Raw genomic sequence first — 22,194 nt, forward strand, 5'->3', positions numbered from 1 at the left:
GAGCGTGAGACTTGGCAGGAGTGCAGCGAGCTTTCTGGCTGGTTTATTGTGTCTGCTCTCTTGAGTCCTATTTTCCCTAATGTTTTCCAATGTTAATTAACGGACGTGAGATGAAAGGTATCTCAAAGGTTCTTAGGGATAGTTAAGAAAGGAGGGGGAAAAAATGAAGAACGAATTTAAAACAAAGAAAAGTGAAGAATCGTAGGAAGAGAGACAAGTCAGAAGCGAGAAGCTGATTGGGTGTGAAGACAGCCTGCTAACATGCCCTGGAGAATAAGGGGTTGGGTGTGAGAAGCCGGACATGGAGAGGAGAAGTACAGAAGGGTTTTGAGCCAGAAGTGGTCACATGAGACTTGATTTAGAAGGTCAGCTCCGTTACAGCGTAGCAAAATATACCCCCTCTAGGAATATTCCTTCCTTTCTTGTCTCTATGACAAAAGGCCGTGACCAAAGCAACTTAGATGAGAAGAAGGTTTGACTTATTTTAGGTTACAGTTCCAGATGGGATACTGGATAGTCCCTCATGCAGGAAGGCATAACAGCCGGAGCAGGAGGCTGGCCTGACAGCCAGGAAGCAAGGAGCTCACATGCCACATGCCATCCACACACGGGAAGCAGAGAGCAAGAGCGAGAGTGAAAGAGAGAGAGAGGAGAGGAGAGGAGAGGAGAGGAGAGAGAGGAGAGAGTGAGAGAGTGAGAGAGGAAAGAGGGGGAGAGAGAGAAAGAGAGAAGAGAAGAGAAGAGAAGAGAAGAGAAGAGAAGAGAAGAGAAGAGGAGAGAGTGAGAGAGGAGAGAGGGGAGGGAGGGAGGGAGGGAGAGAGAGAGAAAGAGAGAAAGAGAGAGAGAGAGAGAGAGAGAGAGAGAGAGAGAGAGAGCAAAAGAACAAGAGAAGTGGGGGAGGGGGAGCTAGGGCAGGCTGTAAAACCTCAAAGCCAGCACCCAGTAACCTACTTCCTCCAGCCAGACTCTTCCATACCTGCGTTCCCTAACCTCCCTACCCAGCACCGCCAGCTGGGGAGCAAGTGCTCAAATACATGAGTCTGTGGGGGGCATTTCTTCATTTCTTACCTGAACCACCACAATAGGGGAAAGCCAGCAAGTTGAAGCCTGAGACTTAAAAACTAAGCAGCTATAGGAAATAAAAGGTTTAAAATAAGATCTAAAGGAACGAGTCAGAGGTTACAAGAACCAGTTTTGCAGACAGCACAGAGGAGAGGACAGAAAGAGGCAGAATATGCAAACAATATAGTGCTAGGATCTCAGATGTCTCTTTTGTCTGACCCTAACCAAGTAGACTCTAAATCATCAGTACTTTGCCTGGCCAGACCCTTCTAAAACCAGCTTCCAGGTGGGTTAACTACAGGTCAACCCAAAGGATAAGTCTGCGAGTGGAAGATGACTTACAAAGCTTTCCCAAGTTGTTCAGCTACCTGTTCAGTTAACGTAACACATGCATAATAAATACGAGCACACTTCCTCCCTTGCCCAATGGGGCCATTTATTTCCAGTTCAGTGAAGGCTGTTCAATCTCCTTAGTGTCTTATTATGAAAAATTCCTCAGCATAACAAAGAAGGGATTTTAGTGGGAACTGACGGTTCTGCACTTGTTGCTTCATGGGTTTAGTTTTAGTGTCCATCTGTCCATCTGTCTGTCTCTGCCTGCATTAGTTCATTGGTTCAGGTGCATTTCGGCATAAAATGGAGTGGCCCTGATGTTCCTTTGCCATAAAGGAGACAGTTAGTTTTTCCACTTCACTCTGCAGGTGGGCAACCTGTGTCAGCCTACCTAGGTGGAGAGTGGAGAGAAAACCAAAGCTTGTAGCTCTGTCTGTGGGTGGTTCACATCCCCACATCCTCCACCCCCTGCCCAAGGCAAATTGACATGGACTCTGTAATTACAGTGGAGTCTTGCCAGTGCGTTCCTAGAAAGTAAAAGAGAATTTTGGTTTACAAGTACAGTCTTCTTTTAGAACTGGGATAGACTGGAGAAGCATCACAAGAGCTAAAACCCAAATGCCCTAGAGGTAAAAACTGAAACGACCTGTGTGTACATCTCTGAATCACCCTATTATTAGATTTACTTCAAACAAAACTGCACTTTTGTAACACTAGAAGGGAGCCTACAACACAGATGGCTTCAGTCTGGGAACAGAAAATACTCCCAACTGCATGGCCATGACCTCTACCGTTGTCTTATGCGATTGGGGGCAGAAAGTCAGGGAAGTTTATTTGAGAAATGGGGTCAAAGCTATTAGCTGGGGGTAGGTGGGGTGTATGGTGTTAACAAAACTGCCCTAATAGAATTAACCAATCAGCTCTCACTGCATGGGAAAGGCCATGAGTGTAATCACGAGCCATGTGACAAGCCTGGGAGTAGCAACACTTCAGTAGGGTTTGCTTGGCCTTAATTCTCCCATCTCTTGTATTCATGTTTAGAAGTGAGATTGATGCTTTTGTCATGTTAGTCCCCAAGGAGCTTTTGTGCAGATTCCGTTTATTTATTACAGCATATCTGGTTTATCATGAGATTCATCTTCTACGTGTCCAAAAATGAGCTCTTATTAGCACATTAAAGTTTATTTCAAAACATCCACCCATTAGCACCATGAAAGAGTTATATTAGTCACTTTCCTCATTGCTACAACCAACTCTCTGACAAAAGCAATTTAGGAAGAAAGGGTTCGTTTTGCCTCACAGTTGAGGGGACAGGCCATCCCCCAAGACCGGGAAGCCATGGTGGGAAGAACTTGAACCCCACTGTGTTCACAGTCAGGGAGCTGAGAGCAATAACTTGGGCTTAGCTCACTGTGAGGCCCTAGCTGGTGAAATGGTAGACCCCACATTTAGAGTGGGTCTTCCCTCCTTTTTAACCTAATTCAGAAGCTCCCTCCCTCCCAGAGTCACTGAGGGAGGGAAAAGTCAACACCAGGAGTTGATTCTCAGATACAAGCAGGCACTGTCTTGACAGAGGAGATGATGAGAGCGCCAGGGCTTGTATGAAACAGCAGTTTGAGGTAGGAAAGGGTATTTAAAGGAGAAACTGCCTGATGGCTGCCCTGCGAGGGCAGAAGTTGGCTTGTTAATCTTGATCAAGTCAACTCAACACAAGAAAGAGTCCTGCAAGGAAATCAAACAGAGTAAAGAAATCAAACATTCTAAAGTTATCATCTGATTTTTAAACTCCGTAGTCTCCAAGTATTTTTCACTGGAGAAAAGTACATATTCTCCCCGACCCCACTCCACCCCCAGACTCTTAGGTGATTTAGCCGTAGGTGTCTTTGGGACATTCATGAAAAGTTGCGCAGGCTAAAACTCCCAGACTGCAGAGTAAGACCAAAACCCGAACAAACAGAAACCCAGAAGCCCGCGCTTACTTACAAGAAGCTCTCCTCATTACTTGAGTGGCTGAGGATTGCTTCTCGAGAGTCGAGCAGAGCCGTTGCAGGCTTAGTTCCTATGCAGGGTCACTGCAGCAGCTGCTTGTCTGCAAGGAGGAGGCGAACAGGAGCACACGTGCAAACCATCATCGTCGTCTCCCCAGCTGCCACTCTTGCAAGCTTGTAAGAATGTTCTATGGGCCAGGACATTGTGGTCACTATTCACAACCCCAGAGAATCTAAGCTGCAATTTACTGTACAAATACATTAATTAATATTTCACATGTATCTCTTGGCCTCCAAGGCATTCCAATGGGAGTTGGCGATATAGAGAGAATAGAGAGGAGGAATGACCGGGAGAGAATAATAGGAAAAGAGCAGCATTCTCCTTGCATTCACAAAGACACGATGCAAGGGCCAGGCATGGTAATGAACGCCTGTAATTCCAGTACTCGGGAGGCAGAGGCAGGCGGATCTCTGTGAGTTCGAGGCCAGCCTGGTCTAAAAAGTGAGTTGAGGACAGCCAAAGCTACACAGAGAAAGAAATCCTGTCTTGAAAAGCAAAAAACAAAAACAAAACAAAAAAGAAAAGAAAAGAAAAAAGAGAAAAGAAAGGAGAATCCACCTAAATGACAATTTCATTGACTAGGAGAGATGACGTCGCTCCACCCACTGTGTTTACATATGCCATTGTTTCAGCCTGTGATGTTTTGTTTACTTCCGAAGGAAATATTTTCCCCCCTCTGAGATAATTAATTTTTGTCAGCTTCGCTGTTTATAAGGGAAACTGAGAAACTGTTAATTGAAATACAGAATGAGTCACTGTTTTCGGTAATTTTTGGCAGCATTCTAATTTGTGTCAATCCTAGCCTAATTATTAGATATTGTTGGAGGCAGACAGCATATTTGATTTTTTTTTCTCTTATTGAATTCTTTTTCTTCCCCGTTTAAGAAAAAAAAATATGTGCTCTCAGGCAAAGGTTATGTAATTTATGTCAGTGTGAGGTGAAACAGATACATCTGAAATAGCGAGTGGTCTGTTGCATCATGCCTGGCTCTGCTCAGTAGCTCGGTATTTACAAAGCTTGCAGAATGCAGTCTTCCTGCCTCGCTCCTGTCTACCCCAAGAGTCCCTGTGAGAAAATGTGAATCTCTTAAAGGCCTTTTCACTGGTGTGGAGCCGCCGGCTATGGACCATCACTAATAGTATCAAGGGAGTGAATTTCCCAGAATCCATCAGGGAGAGTTCATTTGGAAATCCAATTGAATGCCACTTGCAAAGGGCAGGAACCTCACAGAGGTGGCCAGTCAGGCGTCCCCGAGTTGTTGGTTGTTAAAGCATTAATCACCATGAACTCATTTAGTCCTAATGCAAACACACTGCGTTATTCCACAGGAATTCTCTTCCCAGTGATCATTAGTGCAGACAACAGGGAGCTTCTGGTGGTGGGCGAGGTTAATAAAATCTGTCAGCCGAATGGCCAGTATAATGGACCTGTTAATGACTCTTAATAGAAGCTGGATCCTTCCGAGTGCTGCAGAGCAGAGCAGAGCAGAGCAGAGGCGGCCAGAGAGGCAGGGTCTTTGCAGGGCAGGCAACTCTGTGGCTTCTCGAGAGAGACAGCACTTGGATCAGTCACTGAGTATGATCAGGAATCAGAGTCTGCGGTGTGACGGAGCTTTGGCAGCTGTGGGGGGCAGGGGAAGGAGTATCCAGGATGACCCAAGATGGCGGTGGTCCCATCCCCTAGAGTGCGTGCTGTAGCTGATTGCCAAGCGCAGGCCAGGATCGTCCAAGCACCTAGAGCTATGAATACCCCAAACCTGCTCTCCACCCTGAGTCCACCCAGAAGAAGGATGAAATTCGCAGTGATAATAGCGACAACCACGGCAGGTGGTCACCAGATGTGTCAAGACCACATCTGCATCTTACACTGTTAGGACTGAGTGGTTCGCGTGCACTTAGCAAAAGTACTCGCGTATTGTCCCCATTTGACAGCAAGAAAGCTCAAGTCCAGAGGTCTTCGGCTAATTCCCCAGGGTGGAATTCAGAAGGTTGTACCCAGAAACATCATGTTTCTTCATCAGAGGAACACACAAAAGCACTAAACTAGAGTCAGACCCATGAGAAGATACAGAGCAGGAAAGAGAACACGGAACTTTCTCCATTTGCATGTCCGTCTAACCAGTCAGTACATTCAGGGCCAGTACCTTGTTACTCTACAACACAAGATCCTAAACCCTTAGGATACTCAGCTTTTCAGTGTCACCCACTTATAACCTTGCCTGGAACACTCCAGCCAATGATGCCCCTACCCCTATCCTTAACATTTGCTCCTTATTACCCCAGTGCCACTTGTCACAAAACCTGTCATAATTTTTGGCACCTGAAGCTCATCTTGATCTCCTGATTGGGCTCTAGCTACAAGGGACGAAAGAGGCTACCGGCTCTTGGGGACTCCTCCTGAACACAAGCCTTGTGGGACTGACAATAAGAAGTGCCCTGGGCACCAGAGACTGGGTAGGAGCACACAGACCCTCTCAAAGCCTATGGATTCTGTGACTCAGATGCCGACAGCCACCAGGACTCAGAAGCAGAAGGCTTTGGAAGCAAGGCACTGCGAAGAACTGTGTAAAGCAGAGGACAGAATGACAGGCTTTGTAATGTCTCCAGCAAACGAAGGGAGCGTGGTGTGGAGACCCCCAGGAACCTATCCTAGAGCAGCTTCTAAAACTCAGAGGGGAGTGACCCCAGCACTGTGTGCCGACAACCCCATTCCATAAAGTGACTTTCTATGACTGCATTATTTTTAATGGAGTTTTAAGTATTTGAAAGATATGGCAAAGCAGATGGTTATAAAGAAGGAAGATGAGGGGAAGATGGGGGTGAGCTTAGGGAGTCTCGGAGGGAGCCTTGTGCATACTCCACGGCGCCAGCCATCCCCGGGCAGGACTGAGCTCAGTGCTGACTGTAGTGGGGAACACAGAGAATGTGGAATGTGTTCTCTGCCCCACCCCCACTTATGGATGCACACTGTACATGTGAGACTAGATGGCACCAAATACAATGGCAGTGATCTAAGAGAAATTAGCAAAAGGGAAAATTTACAGAAAAGACCACAGAAGGCTGCATGAGTTCTGAATGGCACAGAGGATCCGTACACAATGAGGAAGCATCTGGGTGGAGAGCAGCGTGCAGAGTACAAGGGAGAATGGGGGACTCTTCCCCGTCCAAGTGGAAAAAGAAGGTATACACAAGGAAAACACAAGAAAGAGCTTGTGTTTGTGGATGAGAGTGTATGTGAGTGTGTGTGAGTGTGCATGCTTGTAGTGTGTGCACATGTGTGTGTGTGAGTGCATGTCTAGCATGTGTACACCTGAGTGTGTGTGCGCACATGTGTGTGCATGTCTGGCGTGTGTGTGTGTGTGTGTGTGTGTATGTGTGTGTGTGTGTGTGTGTGTGTGTTATGAGGGCACAGAAGGCAGCATGCAAGGCCAGAGAGGTAGGAAGGACATTTCAAAGAGCCTCAGAACCCAGACAGAGGCGTTTAGACCAACATAGCAGGTAACAGGGCATCACAAGAGAACCCTGGGCATCCCAGGAGAATGATCTAACTCAAGTTTTGGGAGGTCAACCGGGCAGCATACAAGTGCATAGACTGGAAAGAGACAGGGCACTGTGGGCACTGTGAGCAGCTGGGGAGCCCCGCCTTACAGTTTGTCATATTTTCTTCTACAGCATACCTTCATATTTCCCTTGTCACTTGCTGAACTCATTCTCAGACCACACCGGCCTCCATCAAAGAAGCTAGGACTTACCCTGCTGGTGACTTGTATTATTGCCTACATCTCCAGGTAAGAACTGACAATTGAAACTTGTCACTCATGACCCAAAGGGACATTCCAGATAAGTACCATTAGATCGGTCCTTGTGTTGCTTTAATTGGTGATCTAACCCATCTGTAAATTTCCAGGGGAGAAGGGTTCTTATTGTTTTATTTTAATATTCATGAAAATATCATAGTCAAAAGGGCACACAAACATACCTGAACACACACACACACACACACACACACACACATACACACACACACAGCAAGCCACAACCTCTTTGTTCATGTGTTTCCAAGGATATATTGCTTTCAATTTTATTTGCAATTAGAATATTTGAATGAACAAAGAGTGAATGAATGAATGAATAAATGATCCAAGGCATCCATATGTACTCCATCTCAAAAGGCATTTGTTACTGTCCTTCATAAGCGTACCCCTCAGACATGAGCACCTAGAGGTCAGTCGCCAGAGACCTGCAGAACATGGGAAATGAATCAAGTAACTGGCCTTGACCTCTTCATTCAATCACTTGCTGACGTTCACTCTTTGTAATGCTGCCTAGTGGTCTGCAATCAAGGGCATGCATACGACCTTCTGTCTGGTGCTTGAAGATGACCGATTCCCTTCTTTCCTTCTTTTCTTGTTTGTTTGTTTGTTTGTTTGTTTCTGAGACAACATCTTATGTAGTTCATGCTAGCCTCAAACTCTCTGTATGGCTGAGAATAACCCAATGATCTTTTTTGATCCTCCTGTCTTTACTTCCCAAGTGATGGAATTACAGAAGTGTGATACAGAAGTGTGATACTGTCTTAGTCAGAGTTTCTGTGGCGTTAAAGAAGCACTACGGCCGTGGCAACTCTCATAAGGAAAACATTTCACTGCAGCTGGTTTACAGGGTTTAGTCCAGTATCATCATGGCAGGAAGCATGGAGGCATGCAGGCAGACATGGTGCTGGAGGAGCCTAGAGTTCTACATCTGTATCAGCAGGAAGTAGGAAGAGAGTGACACTGGGCCTGACTCAAGCATCTGAAGCCTCAAAGCCCACCACTAGTGGCATACTTTCTCCAACAAGGCCATACCTACTTCAAAAAGACCACACCTCTCAATAGTGTCACTCCCCAGGAGCCTATGGAGGCTGTTTTCGCTCAAACCATCCCAGTCACCTTGCTCGGTTTTATGGTGCTGGGATTGAACTGAGGATCCATGCATGGTAGGCAAGCACCCCACCAATGTGCTGTACCCACAGCCATACCTTCCACTGCCTTCTGCTACGACAGCATTTCATGCCTGAAAGGGCCAAACCATCCATGCACAGGACCTGAATACTGAACCCATGCAGCAATCTGCATCATCACCACAGTATCTATATGGGAAGCCGTTTAGTGCAGTATTCTGTTAGTGATGAGAGCAAAGTAGAAGATGACATTTCAAAGGACATGGGGGAGGGACCATCCCAAGCCCTTTAGCAGCACAGTTGTCATAGAATTCACCAGTTTGGTACCCAGAACTCCATGAACTCGCTTTCTCTCCCATAATCTTCCTGTCTTCTCCCTACCCTTCCTCATCCCCTGCCCTCAGTGCTAAAGTCTTTCTTGCTTTTCTCTAGAAAGTTCTTGCATAATATAATTTCCACAAGAATTAAGTGGTCTGCACTGTTCTCCACCCCTGAGGATCTTTGAATTTTAGCAAAGGGACACAAAGCTGTCCCTGGGGACCACGTGTAGGATTGTTGTGCTAAGGATTCTGAAGCCCTGACGATTTAGACACTGAGGACACAGGGTGGTACAAGAAGCCTGTGGCTCTTAGGGACTGTCTGCGAATGAGAAGGGCCACAGGACAAGGAAGACACAGTAATGAAACTGATGGCAGGGAGACTGGGATGCTATGGGCGGATGGACAGGGCTGGCTTTGTTTTGTTTTGTTTTTTCAAGACAGTGTTTCTCTGTGTAGCCTTGGCTGTCCTAGACTCATTTTGTAGACCAGGCTGGCCTCGAACTCACATTGATCTGCCTGCCTCTGCCTCCCGTGTGCTGGGCTGCCACGCCCAGTTAGGGCTGGCTTTTTAAGGGGAAGAATCTTTTAGGCTGCTATCCAGAGAAAGAGTAAGAGCAGGAATAAGAGCTCTGGAGCAGAAACGGAGCCAAGAGCACAGCAGATTTGGAGGACAGGGAGAAGTTAGGCCATGAATACATCTCAACAAACTTGTACTTACAGACTGAGTGCTTTTCTGCTTTAAAAAGCAGGGGATGGGGAAATAAATGGCTCAGAGCACTGTCTGCTCTTCCACGGGTCCTTGAGTTCAATTCCCAGCAACCACATGGTGGCTCACAACCATCTATACTGCGACCTGATGCCCTCTTCTGGCCTGCAGGTGTACGTGCAGTTAGAGCATTCATACTCATTAAATAAATAAATCTTTTTTTTTTTTTTTTATTTTTAAGCAGAGCCACAGAAAGTACCATGAGTACAAAGGAAGGTAAGGTGGCCAGGGCTGAAGTGTGGCAGTTGGATTGAGGGAGAAGAAAGGTCGAGACTCAGGAGTGTTGTTGTCAGCCAAATGCCCAAAAACTAATCTCAGAGCATGAATGGAGGATGGTGACTTAGACAGCTATCAACTGGCCTGTAAACACTGGCATTCCAGTGATTAGACAGCATGTTCCAGGTTATGAGGTCATAAGGCAGAGGGACCTACTGGGAGAAGGAACAAAGTACAAGGACAAAGTTGTGAACAAAACCTTAAGAAAGATTTTAAAGTGCTGAGACTAAGGCAAGGTTTATGCCCACCTTTTCCCTCACCCAGTCCCCAGCATGGCACTTTTGTATGCACTGGGAACTGAGCAGACTCATTGCCATATGCACATATGAAGAAAAAACTAGATTGGGAAAGAAGAGACCCCAGTTGAAGGTGGCTTTAGACTCAGCTTTGTACTGCAATAAGTGCAATACAAGTATTCCTGGAGGCATTTTGTTGCTGCCCCAGGGTAGTCACACCCATAGTTTAGCCTAGTCCCTATTAAGAGGACTTGAGACTCTTATCTGCAAGTTAGCCCTGCCCTGTTAACCAAACTGTACTCCCAGACCCTCATGAGAACTTGGGGCCATAGGAAGTTCCCCACGGTTAGACACTCAAGGACAAGTGCTGTAGGTTGGCCCTTGGGGTGTGCCAACTGGGATGGTCCAATGGGGAGATAACATAGCAAGAATGAGGTTCTGAACACGGGCTGGACCACAGGGGGCCTGAGAAACAACCATGAGTCTGCAAGGAGCTGCATACTCTGTACCAGAGACAAATCATCCCAATGAAGCCACAGTACAGTGGCCTAAGAATAGCCACATTCTGGGGACTGTTTCCCCTGTGCTGTACTCTTTCTGCTACTTTTCAGATCACCAACTTAGAGATCTGGCCCTGCAGAGGGGAAACAAAGCCCCGCGGAGGAGTAATGACTAAAACTCTTTCATTTCCTTTGGCAAGTTTTAGTCACCTATACTCTATCTGGTGGCTTTCTCATTCCTTCCTGCTCTCTCACCCCTGAAACACCTCACCCTACTCTGTCTAAAGCAATGGTGGTGGGTAGGCAAAGGAAAGTTCCTACTGCTGGCTGTATTCCTCCTCTCCCTTCCTCCTCCTCCTCTTGTTTCTCCTCCTCCTCCTTCTTTGTTTGGTTTTTAGAGGCAGAGTGTCTCTGTGTAGCCCTGGCTGTCCTGGAGCTCACTCTGTTGACCAGGCTGGCCTCTAACTCACAGAGATCTGCCTGCCTCTGCCTCCCAAGTGCAGGGAATAAAGGTGTGCACTACCACTGCCTGGCCTTATTCCTTCTTAAAAGGAGGATTTGAGCACATATTTGCCCTAATACAGACCTGGTCCTGCTAGGAAAAGTGAAGTCATATAAGGCTAGGCTCCATCCTCCAGGGGCTTGTTACTAAGTGGAAGTGAGGCCCATCCATGAACTACAGGAGCCTGGGCTGGAGCGTGATAAAATGTGACCAAAGCACAAAGAGTGACAAGAGCACAGAGAAGGAAGGAGTTGGCATGGGACAGCATCTTGGACCAAAGACCAAGCAGGTTTAGAAGTGGGACAAACTGACTGCATCCACAGTCAGCAAGAAGAGAATAGTGAGTGCTTCTAAGTCAGCTAACCCCCTTTTTGCAGTCTAGCACCCCAGGCTAGTAAGTGGTGCTACTCACTTTTAGGGTGGGTTTTCCCACCTCAGTTAACCTGATCAACACAATCCCTCATAACCATGCCCAAGAAGTTAACTAACAGTGGTGATGTGACTGAACATGGCCCCATGCTCCATAGTCTCACAGGGAGTGGCACTATTAATAGGTGTGGCCTTGTGGGAGGAAGTGTGTCACTGGGGGCAGGCTTTGAGGTCTCAGATGCTCAAGCCAGACCTGCTGTGGCAGTCTCTCACTGCCTGTGGATCAGGACGTAGAACTCGCAGCTACCTCTCCAGCACCATGTCTGCCTGCATGCCATCATGCTTCCTGCCACAAATGACAAAGGACTAAACCTCTGAACTGTAAGCCAATCCCAATAAAATGTTGTCCTTCATAAGAGTTTCTGTAGTCATGGCTTCTATTTACAGCAAGAAAACCCTAAGACAATCAGCAAGTCAGAAAAATCCATCAAAGGTTTGCCTCCTGGATAATTCCAGATTCTCTAAGTGAGCGTTAACCACCTTATTCCTCAAGAATAACAGTATCTAAATCCACCCCTCATATACGCACACAGTTATAAATCCTATCCCAAGAATATATTTTATGTTGCTAAAGACTGAGTCAATCTGAGTTCCGAGCAGCCAGCCATCCCTTGCACTGAAAGGTCTCTCCTTCCTCAATTAGTGCACCATGCTGAAGTCTTTGCAAGAGCCACTGTTTGCTCTTTCTGAAATGCATCCTTCATCTAGAACCATCATGGTCAGACATGGGTTTTAAACTCAAGTCTTAGCGAGAGTGAGAATGCCCGCCCCATTTCCCATAGCCACACTCACCAGCCTTCATGCTGATGTATGAAAATAACTACCAAGGTGTCACACAATGCACTTCTATTATCAGCATTTAGGGGTGGGGCTCTGATGGGGGGATTAAAAAGCAATTTCAATGCTCATAACAGAAACTAGATGTAACAACAGCATAAGGAAGGTACCAGATTCTTTTGAAATGAAGAATCTACCAGAAATGTATTGTCGAAGGAATGGAATAGGTTTATGGATTGATTGGCATGTAATGGGCAAATGTTAAGGACACATGAGGGATACTTTTAAGAAGTGTCACACAGTGGCCAGGAAAGACGATGCTTTCACTAAGAGAGATGAACTGTGAAAGAAATAGCTTAGAATATAGTTTTTAAAAATAGCCTGTTTAAAAGACCATATTTAGGTTCTAGTAAAATCTAATGCTGGTTCAGCTTGTTTAGGATACATCCCAGGCTTTAGGAAAGTAATCCTCACCCCCCACATCCCCCCCCCACCCCACACAACAGTTCCTCTCTACAGAGAAGGGTGAGACCCACCCACCAAGAGGAATCTCACTGTATGCATTCTAAAGAGATGGGTGCAGGAAGACGTAGGTAGCTGATCTCTCAGGATGAGATTTCTGGAGTCTGAGGGGAAGATAAGGAAAAGAATCAGGAAGCAAATACAGGGGTGGGGGTGGGGGGGTGGGGATGCTCTTGTTTTCATGATCAGATGAGGCAGGAGGGCAGCTGAGGGAGCAGACCTCTGAGACCAGGCAAACAAGAATCCCTATGACCTTCTAACAAGGAAAACGCCTCACATGCAAAGCTGAGGTTGAAAGATGGTGTTTCAAACTTCAGTCCACACAGGAGATAGAGGGAGATCTGAAGAAGGTGTACTATCATCTCTCTCTCTCTCTCTCTCTCTCTCTCTCTCTCTCTCTCTCTCTCTCTCTCTCACACACACACACACACACACACACACACACACACATACACACGCACCCCTCCCTCCTTCCCTCTACTTCCTTCTTTTCTCATTATAGTTAAGAAAGCCACAGAGAAAGGATTCCAGCTGCCGCGTGACCCTTGCTGCTCCCCCCTGCCATTCATCCATCAATGGACTCTTGAGCTGTTTCTACCTTTGAGCCATAAATCCCAATGCGCAGATACCTTTGGGTCCCTGGTTTCTCGCCTCTGAGTGTACGACGCTGAGGTAGAATTTCTGGGGCTGGTGATAACCTGTCTTACCTCCCTGAAGAACTCCCATACAGGTTTCCTACCCAAACGACATAGAAGAGATCTAATCTCTCCATATCAACACAAACATGTATGTTCTGCAGTTTGATTTTGTTTGGAGCTTTGTTTTAATAGTAGTTATTCTGTGTAATGATGTGATACTCATGATTTTGATCTGTATTCTCCAGATACCAGTGACACGTGACCATCTTTTGATGTGGTCCTGTTACTTGTTTTGGGTTTTTTGTTTTTGTTTTTGTTTTGTTTTGTTTTTTTGTAGGATGTCTAGCCGAGTCATTCGTCTGTTTCTAATTAGGTTGTTTAGGAGTATTTTTTTAATTAGGCAAATTATTTTTATATTCTAAATGTTTGTTAGCTATTAATATACATGTGATTTGCACATATTTCCCGGCATCCTATAGACAGTCCTCTACATGGTTGACAGTAAATATCCTTTGATGCCCAGTGATGAGCCTGTGAATTCCGTCCTCCCGATCTCCCTTTGCTTCACCCTCGTCCTGGCCCCAAACATTAGCCCTTGTCCACGAAACACTCGGCACCAGGCTTCATTTTTCTGCCTGAACTCTGTCGATAGCCACGCTGGAGTTCTGTTTCTCAGAACTGGCCTATCCTCCCTCTTACAAGAGAGCTCTGCTGTGCAGTCTCTCTGTGAACATGGCGTCTCAGGAAGTTCTATCAAACTCCTACACGCCAGGCAGTGTCTTGTGCATCTTACACATGACATAAATAGGCAACAAACACGTGTTTTACTCCAATAAATCATGAGTATCACATCATTACACAGAATAACTACTATTAAAACAAAGCTCCAAACAAAATCAAACCGCAGCTTCCTGATGCGGTGTATGTGTTTTGGATCCCTGGTCTACACCAGTGGAGTTAATAAATTGCTGGAAATCACACAGTTAAATAGGTGGCTGACTGAACACTTAAGTCACAGACTCTTCCTCCAGATCCCACATACTTAATAGCTGTAAGCTGCAGCTGAGGCGACATCATTCCTTAACACGGATTCTATGTTTTAAGTTTTTCCAGACTTGGGCATCTATGGCTCAGTTGGCTTCCAGCAAACCACATTTTTAGGCTTTGCTTAGACGTCACGGCTTCTCTCCCAGAGTTTCTTTTCTTTCCTTTGGTTCACAGAAAGAACTTACAGTCTAGCCTCGAGTGAGTATTTTCTGAGCCTTCCTACCAATTCATTGGCTCCTACCTAGTGCTCTGTCCCTAAGGATTCCTGGGAGCTAAAGGCAGGGACAACAGGGCATCCTGTCTTAGAGTGACAGTGCGCCATCTCTCCCCCTCCCATGTCAACAAGACTCAGAGAGCTGACAAACGCTGCACTGCCTGCTTAGGTACCAAAGCCAGCGGCAGCGTGACACTCCTTCAGCTGCAGGCAGCCAAACGGACCCGGCTTCACAGGCCCAGTGTCTCAGCGGGCTGCTAATCTCAAAGAAAGCAGTCATTCAGTCATGTGCTCACACACCCTCCCTCACTGATGCTGTGTTTTGGGTCTCCTATCCTTTCACCAAGATGGATCATTGAGATAGGGAGAAGACCCACTTGGTCCGTGAGAAAAGATGTCCTATTAAGATAAGCAACGATACAAGGAGAAAACTGGCTCCCTCCTGTAGATCTGAGGGAACACTTCAGGTGTTACAAACGCTCCTCATGGTTGCTTTTCACCTGCTGTCTTCCCGTGTCCCACCGAACCTGAAGTGAAAATAGCTTGCTGGCCTCCGTGCTTCTAATCATCTTGATCTCTTGTCCGTGCAGCATCCTGTGGCGCTACGCTAAGACCGGAAACTGGGTGTACCCTGTGTTTGCCGCCCTCAGCCCACTGGGTATCACCGTCTTCCTCTCGGCCAATTCCCTCCTGGTTGTCGGCATCTACCTGCTCGGAGAGAAGATCAACCAGTGGAGATGGGGTCAGTAGGTCCCCCTCAGTTCACAGAGACCCTTCTTTCTTATCTGTCCTCCACTGTTCCCCCAAACCGAAGGAAAACTTAGTCCAGATCAGAAGACCACACGGCCAGCTGCCTTTGTTCATAGGGCTAAAGTGGGTCCTGTGAAAGCTGGCAGAACAAAAGCCTGATGCAAACCGGCCTTCCCTCAGAGAACTCCAAGTGACTCCCCTCTTCCTTCAATTAATACCTCATTTACCTAAAAGGCAAAAATCCCCTTTACAAACTTTAGGACTCAAAGAACAAAGTGGTATTCCCCCAGCATGACGGGAGGTTTCATGAAGGACTTCGCTCACTCCAGTGAGGGCTTAAGGAACATGAACTCTTAAAAATGTATTCCTTTTGCCCACACAAAAATGTGACTCTCTAGCCAGGCGGTGGTGGCACATGCTTTTAATCCCAGAGCTCGGGAGGCCGAGGCAGGTGGATTGCTGTGAGCTCGAGGTCAGCCTGGTCTTCAGAGTGAGTCCAGGACAGCCAAGGCTACGCAGAGAAACCCTGTCTCGAAGAAAAAAAAAGGTGACTCTCACTCTAAGCTATAAGACATAGTTTATTCTGTGACAAATATGAATGAATGAACATGACCCTAGAAACATGGATTCAGGTTGCCCCAAATGACATATACACATAGTCACAGAACAAAGGGCAATCAAAAAGCAATGCATGTAACCAAATACTTCCGCACTGATGGAGACAGCAGGTGGGGGAGGGGCATGGGCTACAGCAAAATGGGGAAAACTCCGCTTCAGGTTTCAGATATTATCTGATGATGCTTAGCTTTGGGGATAGTGGGAGGCAACAGTCTGCTAAGTTAATCCAATCTGAAGGTCCTGTGTGACAATAGAAGGGACGAGGCTAGGCCAGATACCAAGGGCGGCACAAACGGCTTATTAAGGGGAGTGAAGACATCCCAGGGTAATTTTGGTACAACATTCCTGGAATTTGGGGGTGATGTCTTATGTTTTAACTCTGCAAAGAGACGCACAGAAATTCCACCTTGGTTTGTATATAAACATCCCCCTCCATTCAGCCACCAGCAGTTCTGTGCCATTGAAACAGAAAGGGCATCTCTAGGCCACCCTGTGAGTTCATAGAAAGCATAAATTTGTGGGTGCAAAAAGCAGGCAACCAGTCCCCAGGGGCCCAGAGTGAGGAGAGGCAGACACCTCAGAGAAAGAGGTTCAACTTGGATTTGTGACACTTACTTCTCTTGGAAGCTTTAGTTCATGAAAACCTTAAGGAGGCATTTTCTGGGAAAGCAAACATTTAAAATGAGATGCTATAAGCAAACTAGCTTAAATCTAAACATAAACAAAAACAAAAAAGCCAACCTTTTAAAATCAATATTTCAAACCCAGGATTCCAATCCACAGGGAATTCACATGGGGCAGGGGGTGGATGTCAAATGTACCAGCACCTAATTCTAACATGTTGTGGGTACCTGAATTTCTGGGTAAGATTTCCTTTTTTTCCCTCTATTTATCATCTATCTATCTATCTATCTATCTATCCATCCATCATCTATCTATTTATTGTCTTTTTTAAAGATAGGGCTTCTCTGTGTAGTCCTGGCTGTCCTAGAACTCACTCTGTAGACAGGGCTGGTCTCAAACTTAGAGATCCCCCCAGCTCTGTCTCCCCAGTGTTGGGATTAAAGGTGTGTGCCACCACACATGGTTAAGATTTCTGATGACTTTCAAAAATCTGAGGGTTTTTTTTTTTGTTTTGTTTTGTTTTGTTTTTGTTTTTGTTTTTAAGGAAAACAGGTGAGAGGAAGGGAAGGAAAGGGAACTAATCCTTTGGGTAGAAGTACAGATAAAGAAAACTCAATTACGGAGATTATCAAGAACAGTGGATTTTAAAATCAGCTGTGTTAAGTTTGATGATGATTGATGCTCTAAATTATTTCTTTACAAGAATGAATGTTAAACATCTTGAATTAAAACAAACAAAAAAAAAAGTCACTCCTCAATTCTAGAGAATCCAACACCCTCTTGCCTCTGAGAGCATTTGCAAACACATGGTACACACAAGGTTACACAGAACCACACACATATAAGTACAAATAACAAATACATTTTTAATAAAATAAAATCTTTTTGCATTTATTATTCTTCAAATGCCCACAGCAGCAAGCTACTAATAGGCCCCACCACTGCCCACTGTGTCCAATTTTTCTCACAGCTGGGTCTCAGTGAGTAAGCAAGATAACATCAACATACAAGCTCGTAATTACCAAGAGAGTACGTATAATGTGCAAGATGGAGCTTAGTACCGACAATGATACATCCCCAGTTCTGCATTTCTGAGAAAAAGAAAAGAAAACAGATGAAAAGCCTCACACTGCAGCAGAATAGATTAGCAGTTACGTCCTGAACAAATTATCATTCGTTGCAAAGAACCAAATGATTAGAGGAGGCGGAGAATGCAATGTGGGTGAGCCATGGTTGACACACACCTAACAATGCTCCTGCTTGAGATGCTGAGGCGAGATGAATCGCAAGTCAAGGGGCAGCCCAAGCTACTGTCTCAAAGAGGAGAAACTAGATCCCTCAGAAGTTCAGTGACAGCTTATGCTTTTAAGTGACTAAAGCCGAATAGAACCATCTGTGCGCACCCAGACCCTTCTTCTCTTCTTATACTCTAAGGCTTCCCCAAGCTTACAGAAGAAAGGCGGGGTCCTCAAAATACACAGATTCCAGTACTCAGCTCCTATCGTGGTGTGTTTTCTTTCTCTTCCAAGCTTCCTTCCTTCCCCTCCCTCTACATTAGCATTGCTTCTGGCCTCCATGGACTTAAGCCCCTACCGTATTCCCAGCCCTTGCCTGGCTCACATTTACTCATTTATTTCAACCTCCTCTAAGATGGCTGTGCTGATCTATCCAGGTTGGACTCAGTGTCCTTTCCAACTGGCCTTCCTCTATCTTTTAACTACTAGACCTGTTATTTTGGCATCACTGCTTTTACTATAGCTTTAGGGGTTTGTCTTTGCAGGAGGCCTTGAGCTTCTTAAGGGTTAAGATGCCTTAGCTATCTTCGAATTCTCATTTCTGCTAGCTCTCGCAATGACCCTATCAGAGCAGATGGTTTAACGTAAGGGGTAAGGGGGTGTTTTTTTTTCTAGGTAGGAAGTGAGAATTCTTACCAAGGTGTCCTGGAAATAGCAGTCAAGAAAGTAGCTCTAACAGTTGTAGACTGAGACATCAGACCAGGAGTTCGGTGTATAGGCAGGGGGGAGAGGGGGTGTGCCCGTTGAAGAACTGTTGGAGAAAGGGGTATACGTTGAGGCAAGCAATGTAAAGCAGTCAAGGACACTGAAATAGCCACTTTGCTTTGTGCTTCAGGTCCATTGAAGCCCAGCAAATACTCTTCACAATCTCAACTCAACATCTCAGATGAATATAATTGTAGATATACAACTGTCAGTATTTGGGAACACGTTTGTTTCTAATACTTTCTCTTGTGTTCTGATTACAGGAGTCATAAAATCATGTAGATTAAAGCACTGTCTTTGCCACACCAGAAGATGAACATTACATATTAGTCTTAAGCTCTCTCATATAATGAAAGAGGATGAAGAAAAGACTAGAGTAAATGAGGGTTGGATCTAACTCTCTGGCTGACAACTAGCAGACTTTCTCCACTGTTGAAGCATTCTCTTCAACCAAAAAGCACTATAGTAAACACTGTTTCCCAGCCAGAGTTTGAAATCCACTTTGTAGACATCATTTATATAGGATAGATGGCTTATTAATATGTTGGCAGTTTCTATGCAATAGAAACGTGGTCAGAGATAAATTTTAAAGACACAAGTGAGCCTGGGAAGTGCTCAGCTCTGTGAGAATGCAGAACTAAAGAGCCATCTCATGTCTCCATGTGCTAGAAGCAAGAAGAAAAACACTACTTGAGCTATTCAGAGCATGTAATTCTCTACATTATGTGATGACTCTTGAATCTTCCACAGAATTGTGTAGGAAGATGCTTTCTCCATGTTGGCGAGTGTATTAGTCAGCTCTTCATTGCTGGAATGAAACACCTAAGACTGTTAATGTTAAGAAGCAGAAAATGTTTATGTACCTCACAATTTTGGGTGGGATTTATTGATTTGGCTTCAGGTGAAGGTAGAAGGTTGCAGATCATAGACATCTTTTTAAAGATCAGGGAAGTTAATACATCTCACACTACAAAGGAAGTAATTAATGGGCTCAAATCCAAGGCCACTACCAGCCCTACAAGAATTTCTCCATAACCTCAATAACCTAAAAATCTCCCACTATGCTCTACCTCCCAAAAGTCCCTTAACCTCCCAACAACACCACCCTGAGGTAAAGCATGTAATCACAGTGGATGCTTGGCATTAACTCAAGCCACACCCACGCCAGAGCAATTTCCTAGCACTCCACCTAGCTGCTTAAGTTTGTATGGAGACCAGTCTGATGTAGAGGAAGGAGACATCCTCCTCTCCCAACAGAGCTCAAGCCATCATTTCCACTTCTCTCTGAGTCTTCATATCCTTCTGTTTCCTAAACAAAAATGGGGGCGCTGGACCCGAGGAGAGAGGTTATGATTATGGTCATAAGAACGAAGTGAAGCTTGGAAAACACACGGAGAGGGAGAACTTTAGAATGCCAAGAGTGAGCGCAGAGCAAACACATTTGAGAAATGTATATTGATCAAGTCTTTGAACATAAAGGAAGCAGCTTGCTACTTAGTTGACAGAGGAACATTAAAAGGTGAAAGCTGCGATTGAACTCAGAGCAAGGAGAAGACTTATTAGGCAGGGCATGGTGTGTACACTTTTCTATCCCAGCACTGTGAGCATAAATAGACAGGCCAGCCAATGCTACACAGTGAGACTTTGTCTCAAAAATATCAGAGAGAGAGAGAAGAAGACGGAAAAAGAGAAGGAAGAGGAGGAAAGAAAGAGAAAAGAAGAAAGGAAGTAAGGAATAAGAAAGAAGAGAAAATTAAACAGAAAAACAAACAACAACCAGAGAAGATTTACTGGGAGTTGGTGTGATTCACATAAAATTGAAAAATGAATAGAATTAAAGAAGGCAATAGGAAGCCTGCAGGGCTCAGTAGATACTAAAGTGTTGCTGAAGTGACGGCAACAATCTGGGCTGAGGAGAAGGATAAATGCAAGGGTGTCATAAGGACCTTGGGATCAGGAGATGGTATCTTAAGGAAATTAAGGTGACCACAAGCAGGACTTCAAGATACCAGTCACCAGGGCAGAGAGATGGCTTGGTGGCTAAGAGCACTCCCTGCTTTCCAGAGGACCAAGGTTCGATTCCCAGCACCCACATGGTACAGCTGTATGTAACTCCTGCCCCAGGAAATCTAGTACCCTCTTCTGGCTTCTGGGGCCACTGTACACACATGGTATACAGTATGCATAAAATAAAAATAAATACAAACTTAAAAACAGAAAACAAAGCCTAGTCACCACAGGCTCTGAAGACTAAAGCAAATAGGAAATCCATAATTTATACTATTTTTCATATGTTTGTTTGAGTTTACTTTTAGCAGAGCTGGAATTGAAGCTAGGGACTGACACACCCTACCTCTGAGCTATATTTCCAGATATTTGTCAAAAATAGAAGTGTCGGAGGCAGCAGTCTGAAGGATGGACTCAGCCTGGAATTTTTTTAATGTATTTGTTTGCATTTGAATTAGCATACAATGCCCTATGTTTCACTGTGGCATTTTCATACATCCTTGTTTGTGTTGATCTTCCTTGTCACTTCCTTGCCACCCTTCTGTCACCCCTGGCTGCACCTTTCCATCACCAGCATTCCACTTCCGGCTTCCATGTCACGCGTGTTCTATTACTCTCTTTCCTTTCTTAGAACCTTCCTTTCCATTCTTATCATCCCTCTTCTGATTTTAACACCTACACCCACTCTCAAACACCCCACACATACACACGTGTGTAACACTAGAGACTAGGATCTACATATGAAAATGTGGGCTTGTCTTTCTGAGTGGAGGTGACCTCACTCAATATAATTTACAGATCCACCTATTTTCTGGAAGTTTTCTTCTCTTCTTTTCTTTTATAACAGCTGAATAGCATTCCATTGTGCATTTGCACCACGTTTCCATTATCAGTTCATCTGTTGATGAGCAGCTAAATGCTCCCATTTTCTAACTTGTGATGAGAATGTCAACCAGCATGGGTACCCAGTTATTACAATGGTAAAATAGGGTCTTTTTTTGTAAATGCCCAGACATGGTACAGTGGGTCATATGATAGTTATAGTTTTAGAATTGTTTTATTGTTACTGAGAAGCCTCCATACTGACTTTCATAGTGGTAACACCAGTTCACACTCCCATTAGAGGTGAACAAGGGTTCCTTTCCCCTGCATTCTAACCAGCATTTGTTGTCAGTTGCTTCTTTGACCATAGTCATTCTGGCTGGAATGAAATAGAACTGTAGTTTATTTTTCATTTCTTTGATGGCTAAGGGTATTGAGTAACTTTTAAAATATTTATTGGCTATGTTTCTTCTTTTGAGAACTGTCTGTTTGGTTCATTAGCCTACTTGTGAATTGATAGCTGTGTTTCTGGATGGGGAAGTTACTTTTTTGAGTTCTTTATATATTCCAGATACTAACCCAGCCGAAGCATGGCCAGCCATGGTTTTTTCCCACTCTGTGGGCTGTCTGCTCACTCGCTTGCTGTCTGCTGCTGTGCTCGAATCTGGGGCATGAGAGCTCTGCAGAACCAGACCAGAACTACACCAGCTCTGATTCCTACAGGAAGAAAGAGACTAAGCTAAGGAAAAAAAATTCAAAA

General features: G+C 45.1%; 1 protein-coding gene across 4 annotated transcripts in view; it reads left to right on the forward strand.

The window, feature by feature from the left end:
* ADTRP (androgen dependent TFPI regulating protein) overlaps positions 1-22,194 on the forward strand; it is a 95,093-nt gene that overhangs the window by 70,878 nt on the left and 2,021 nt on the right. For 3 of the 4 annotated variants that reach the window (XM_084796198.1, XM_084796199.1, XM_084796200.1), the window contains 3 exons: positions 5,800-5,898; positions 7,117-7,232; positions 15,204-15,355. In XM_084796198.1, the coding sequence (XP_084652324.1) occupies positions 5,800-5,898; positions 7,117-7,232; positions 15,204-15,355 (367 nt within the window). The remainder of the gene's footprint in view (positions 1-5,799; positions 5,899-7,116; positions 7,233-15,203; positions 15,356-22,194) is intronic. The other variant, XM_084796201.1, reaches the window with a different exon arrangement.

Source organism: Acomys minous, assembly GCF_964271855.1.
Source record: "Acomys minous genome assembly, chromosome: 9".
Classification (NCBI taxonomy): Eukaryota; Metazoa; Chordata; class Mammalia; order Rodentia; family Muridae; genus Acomys; species Acomys minous.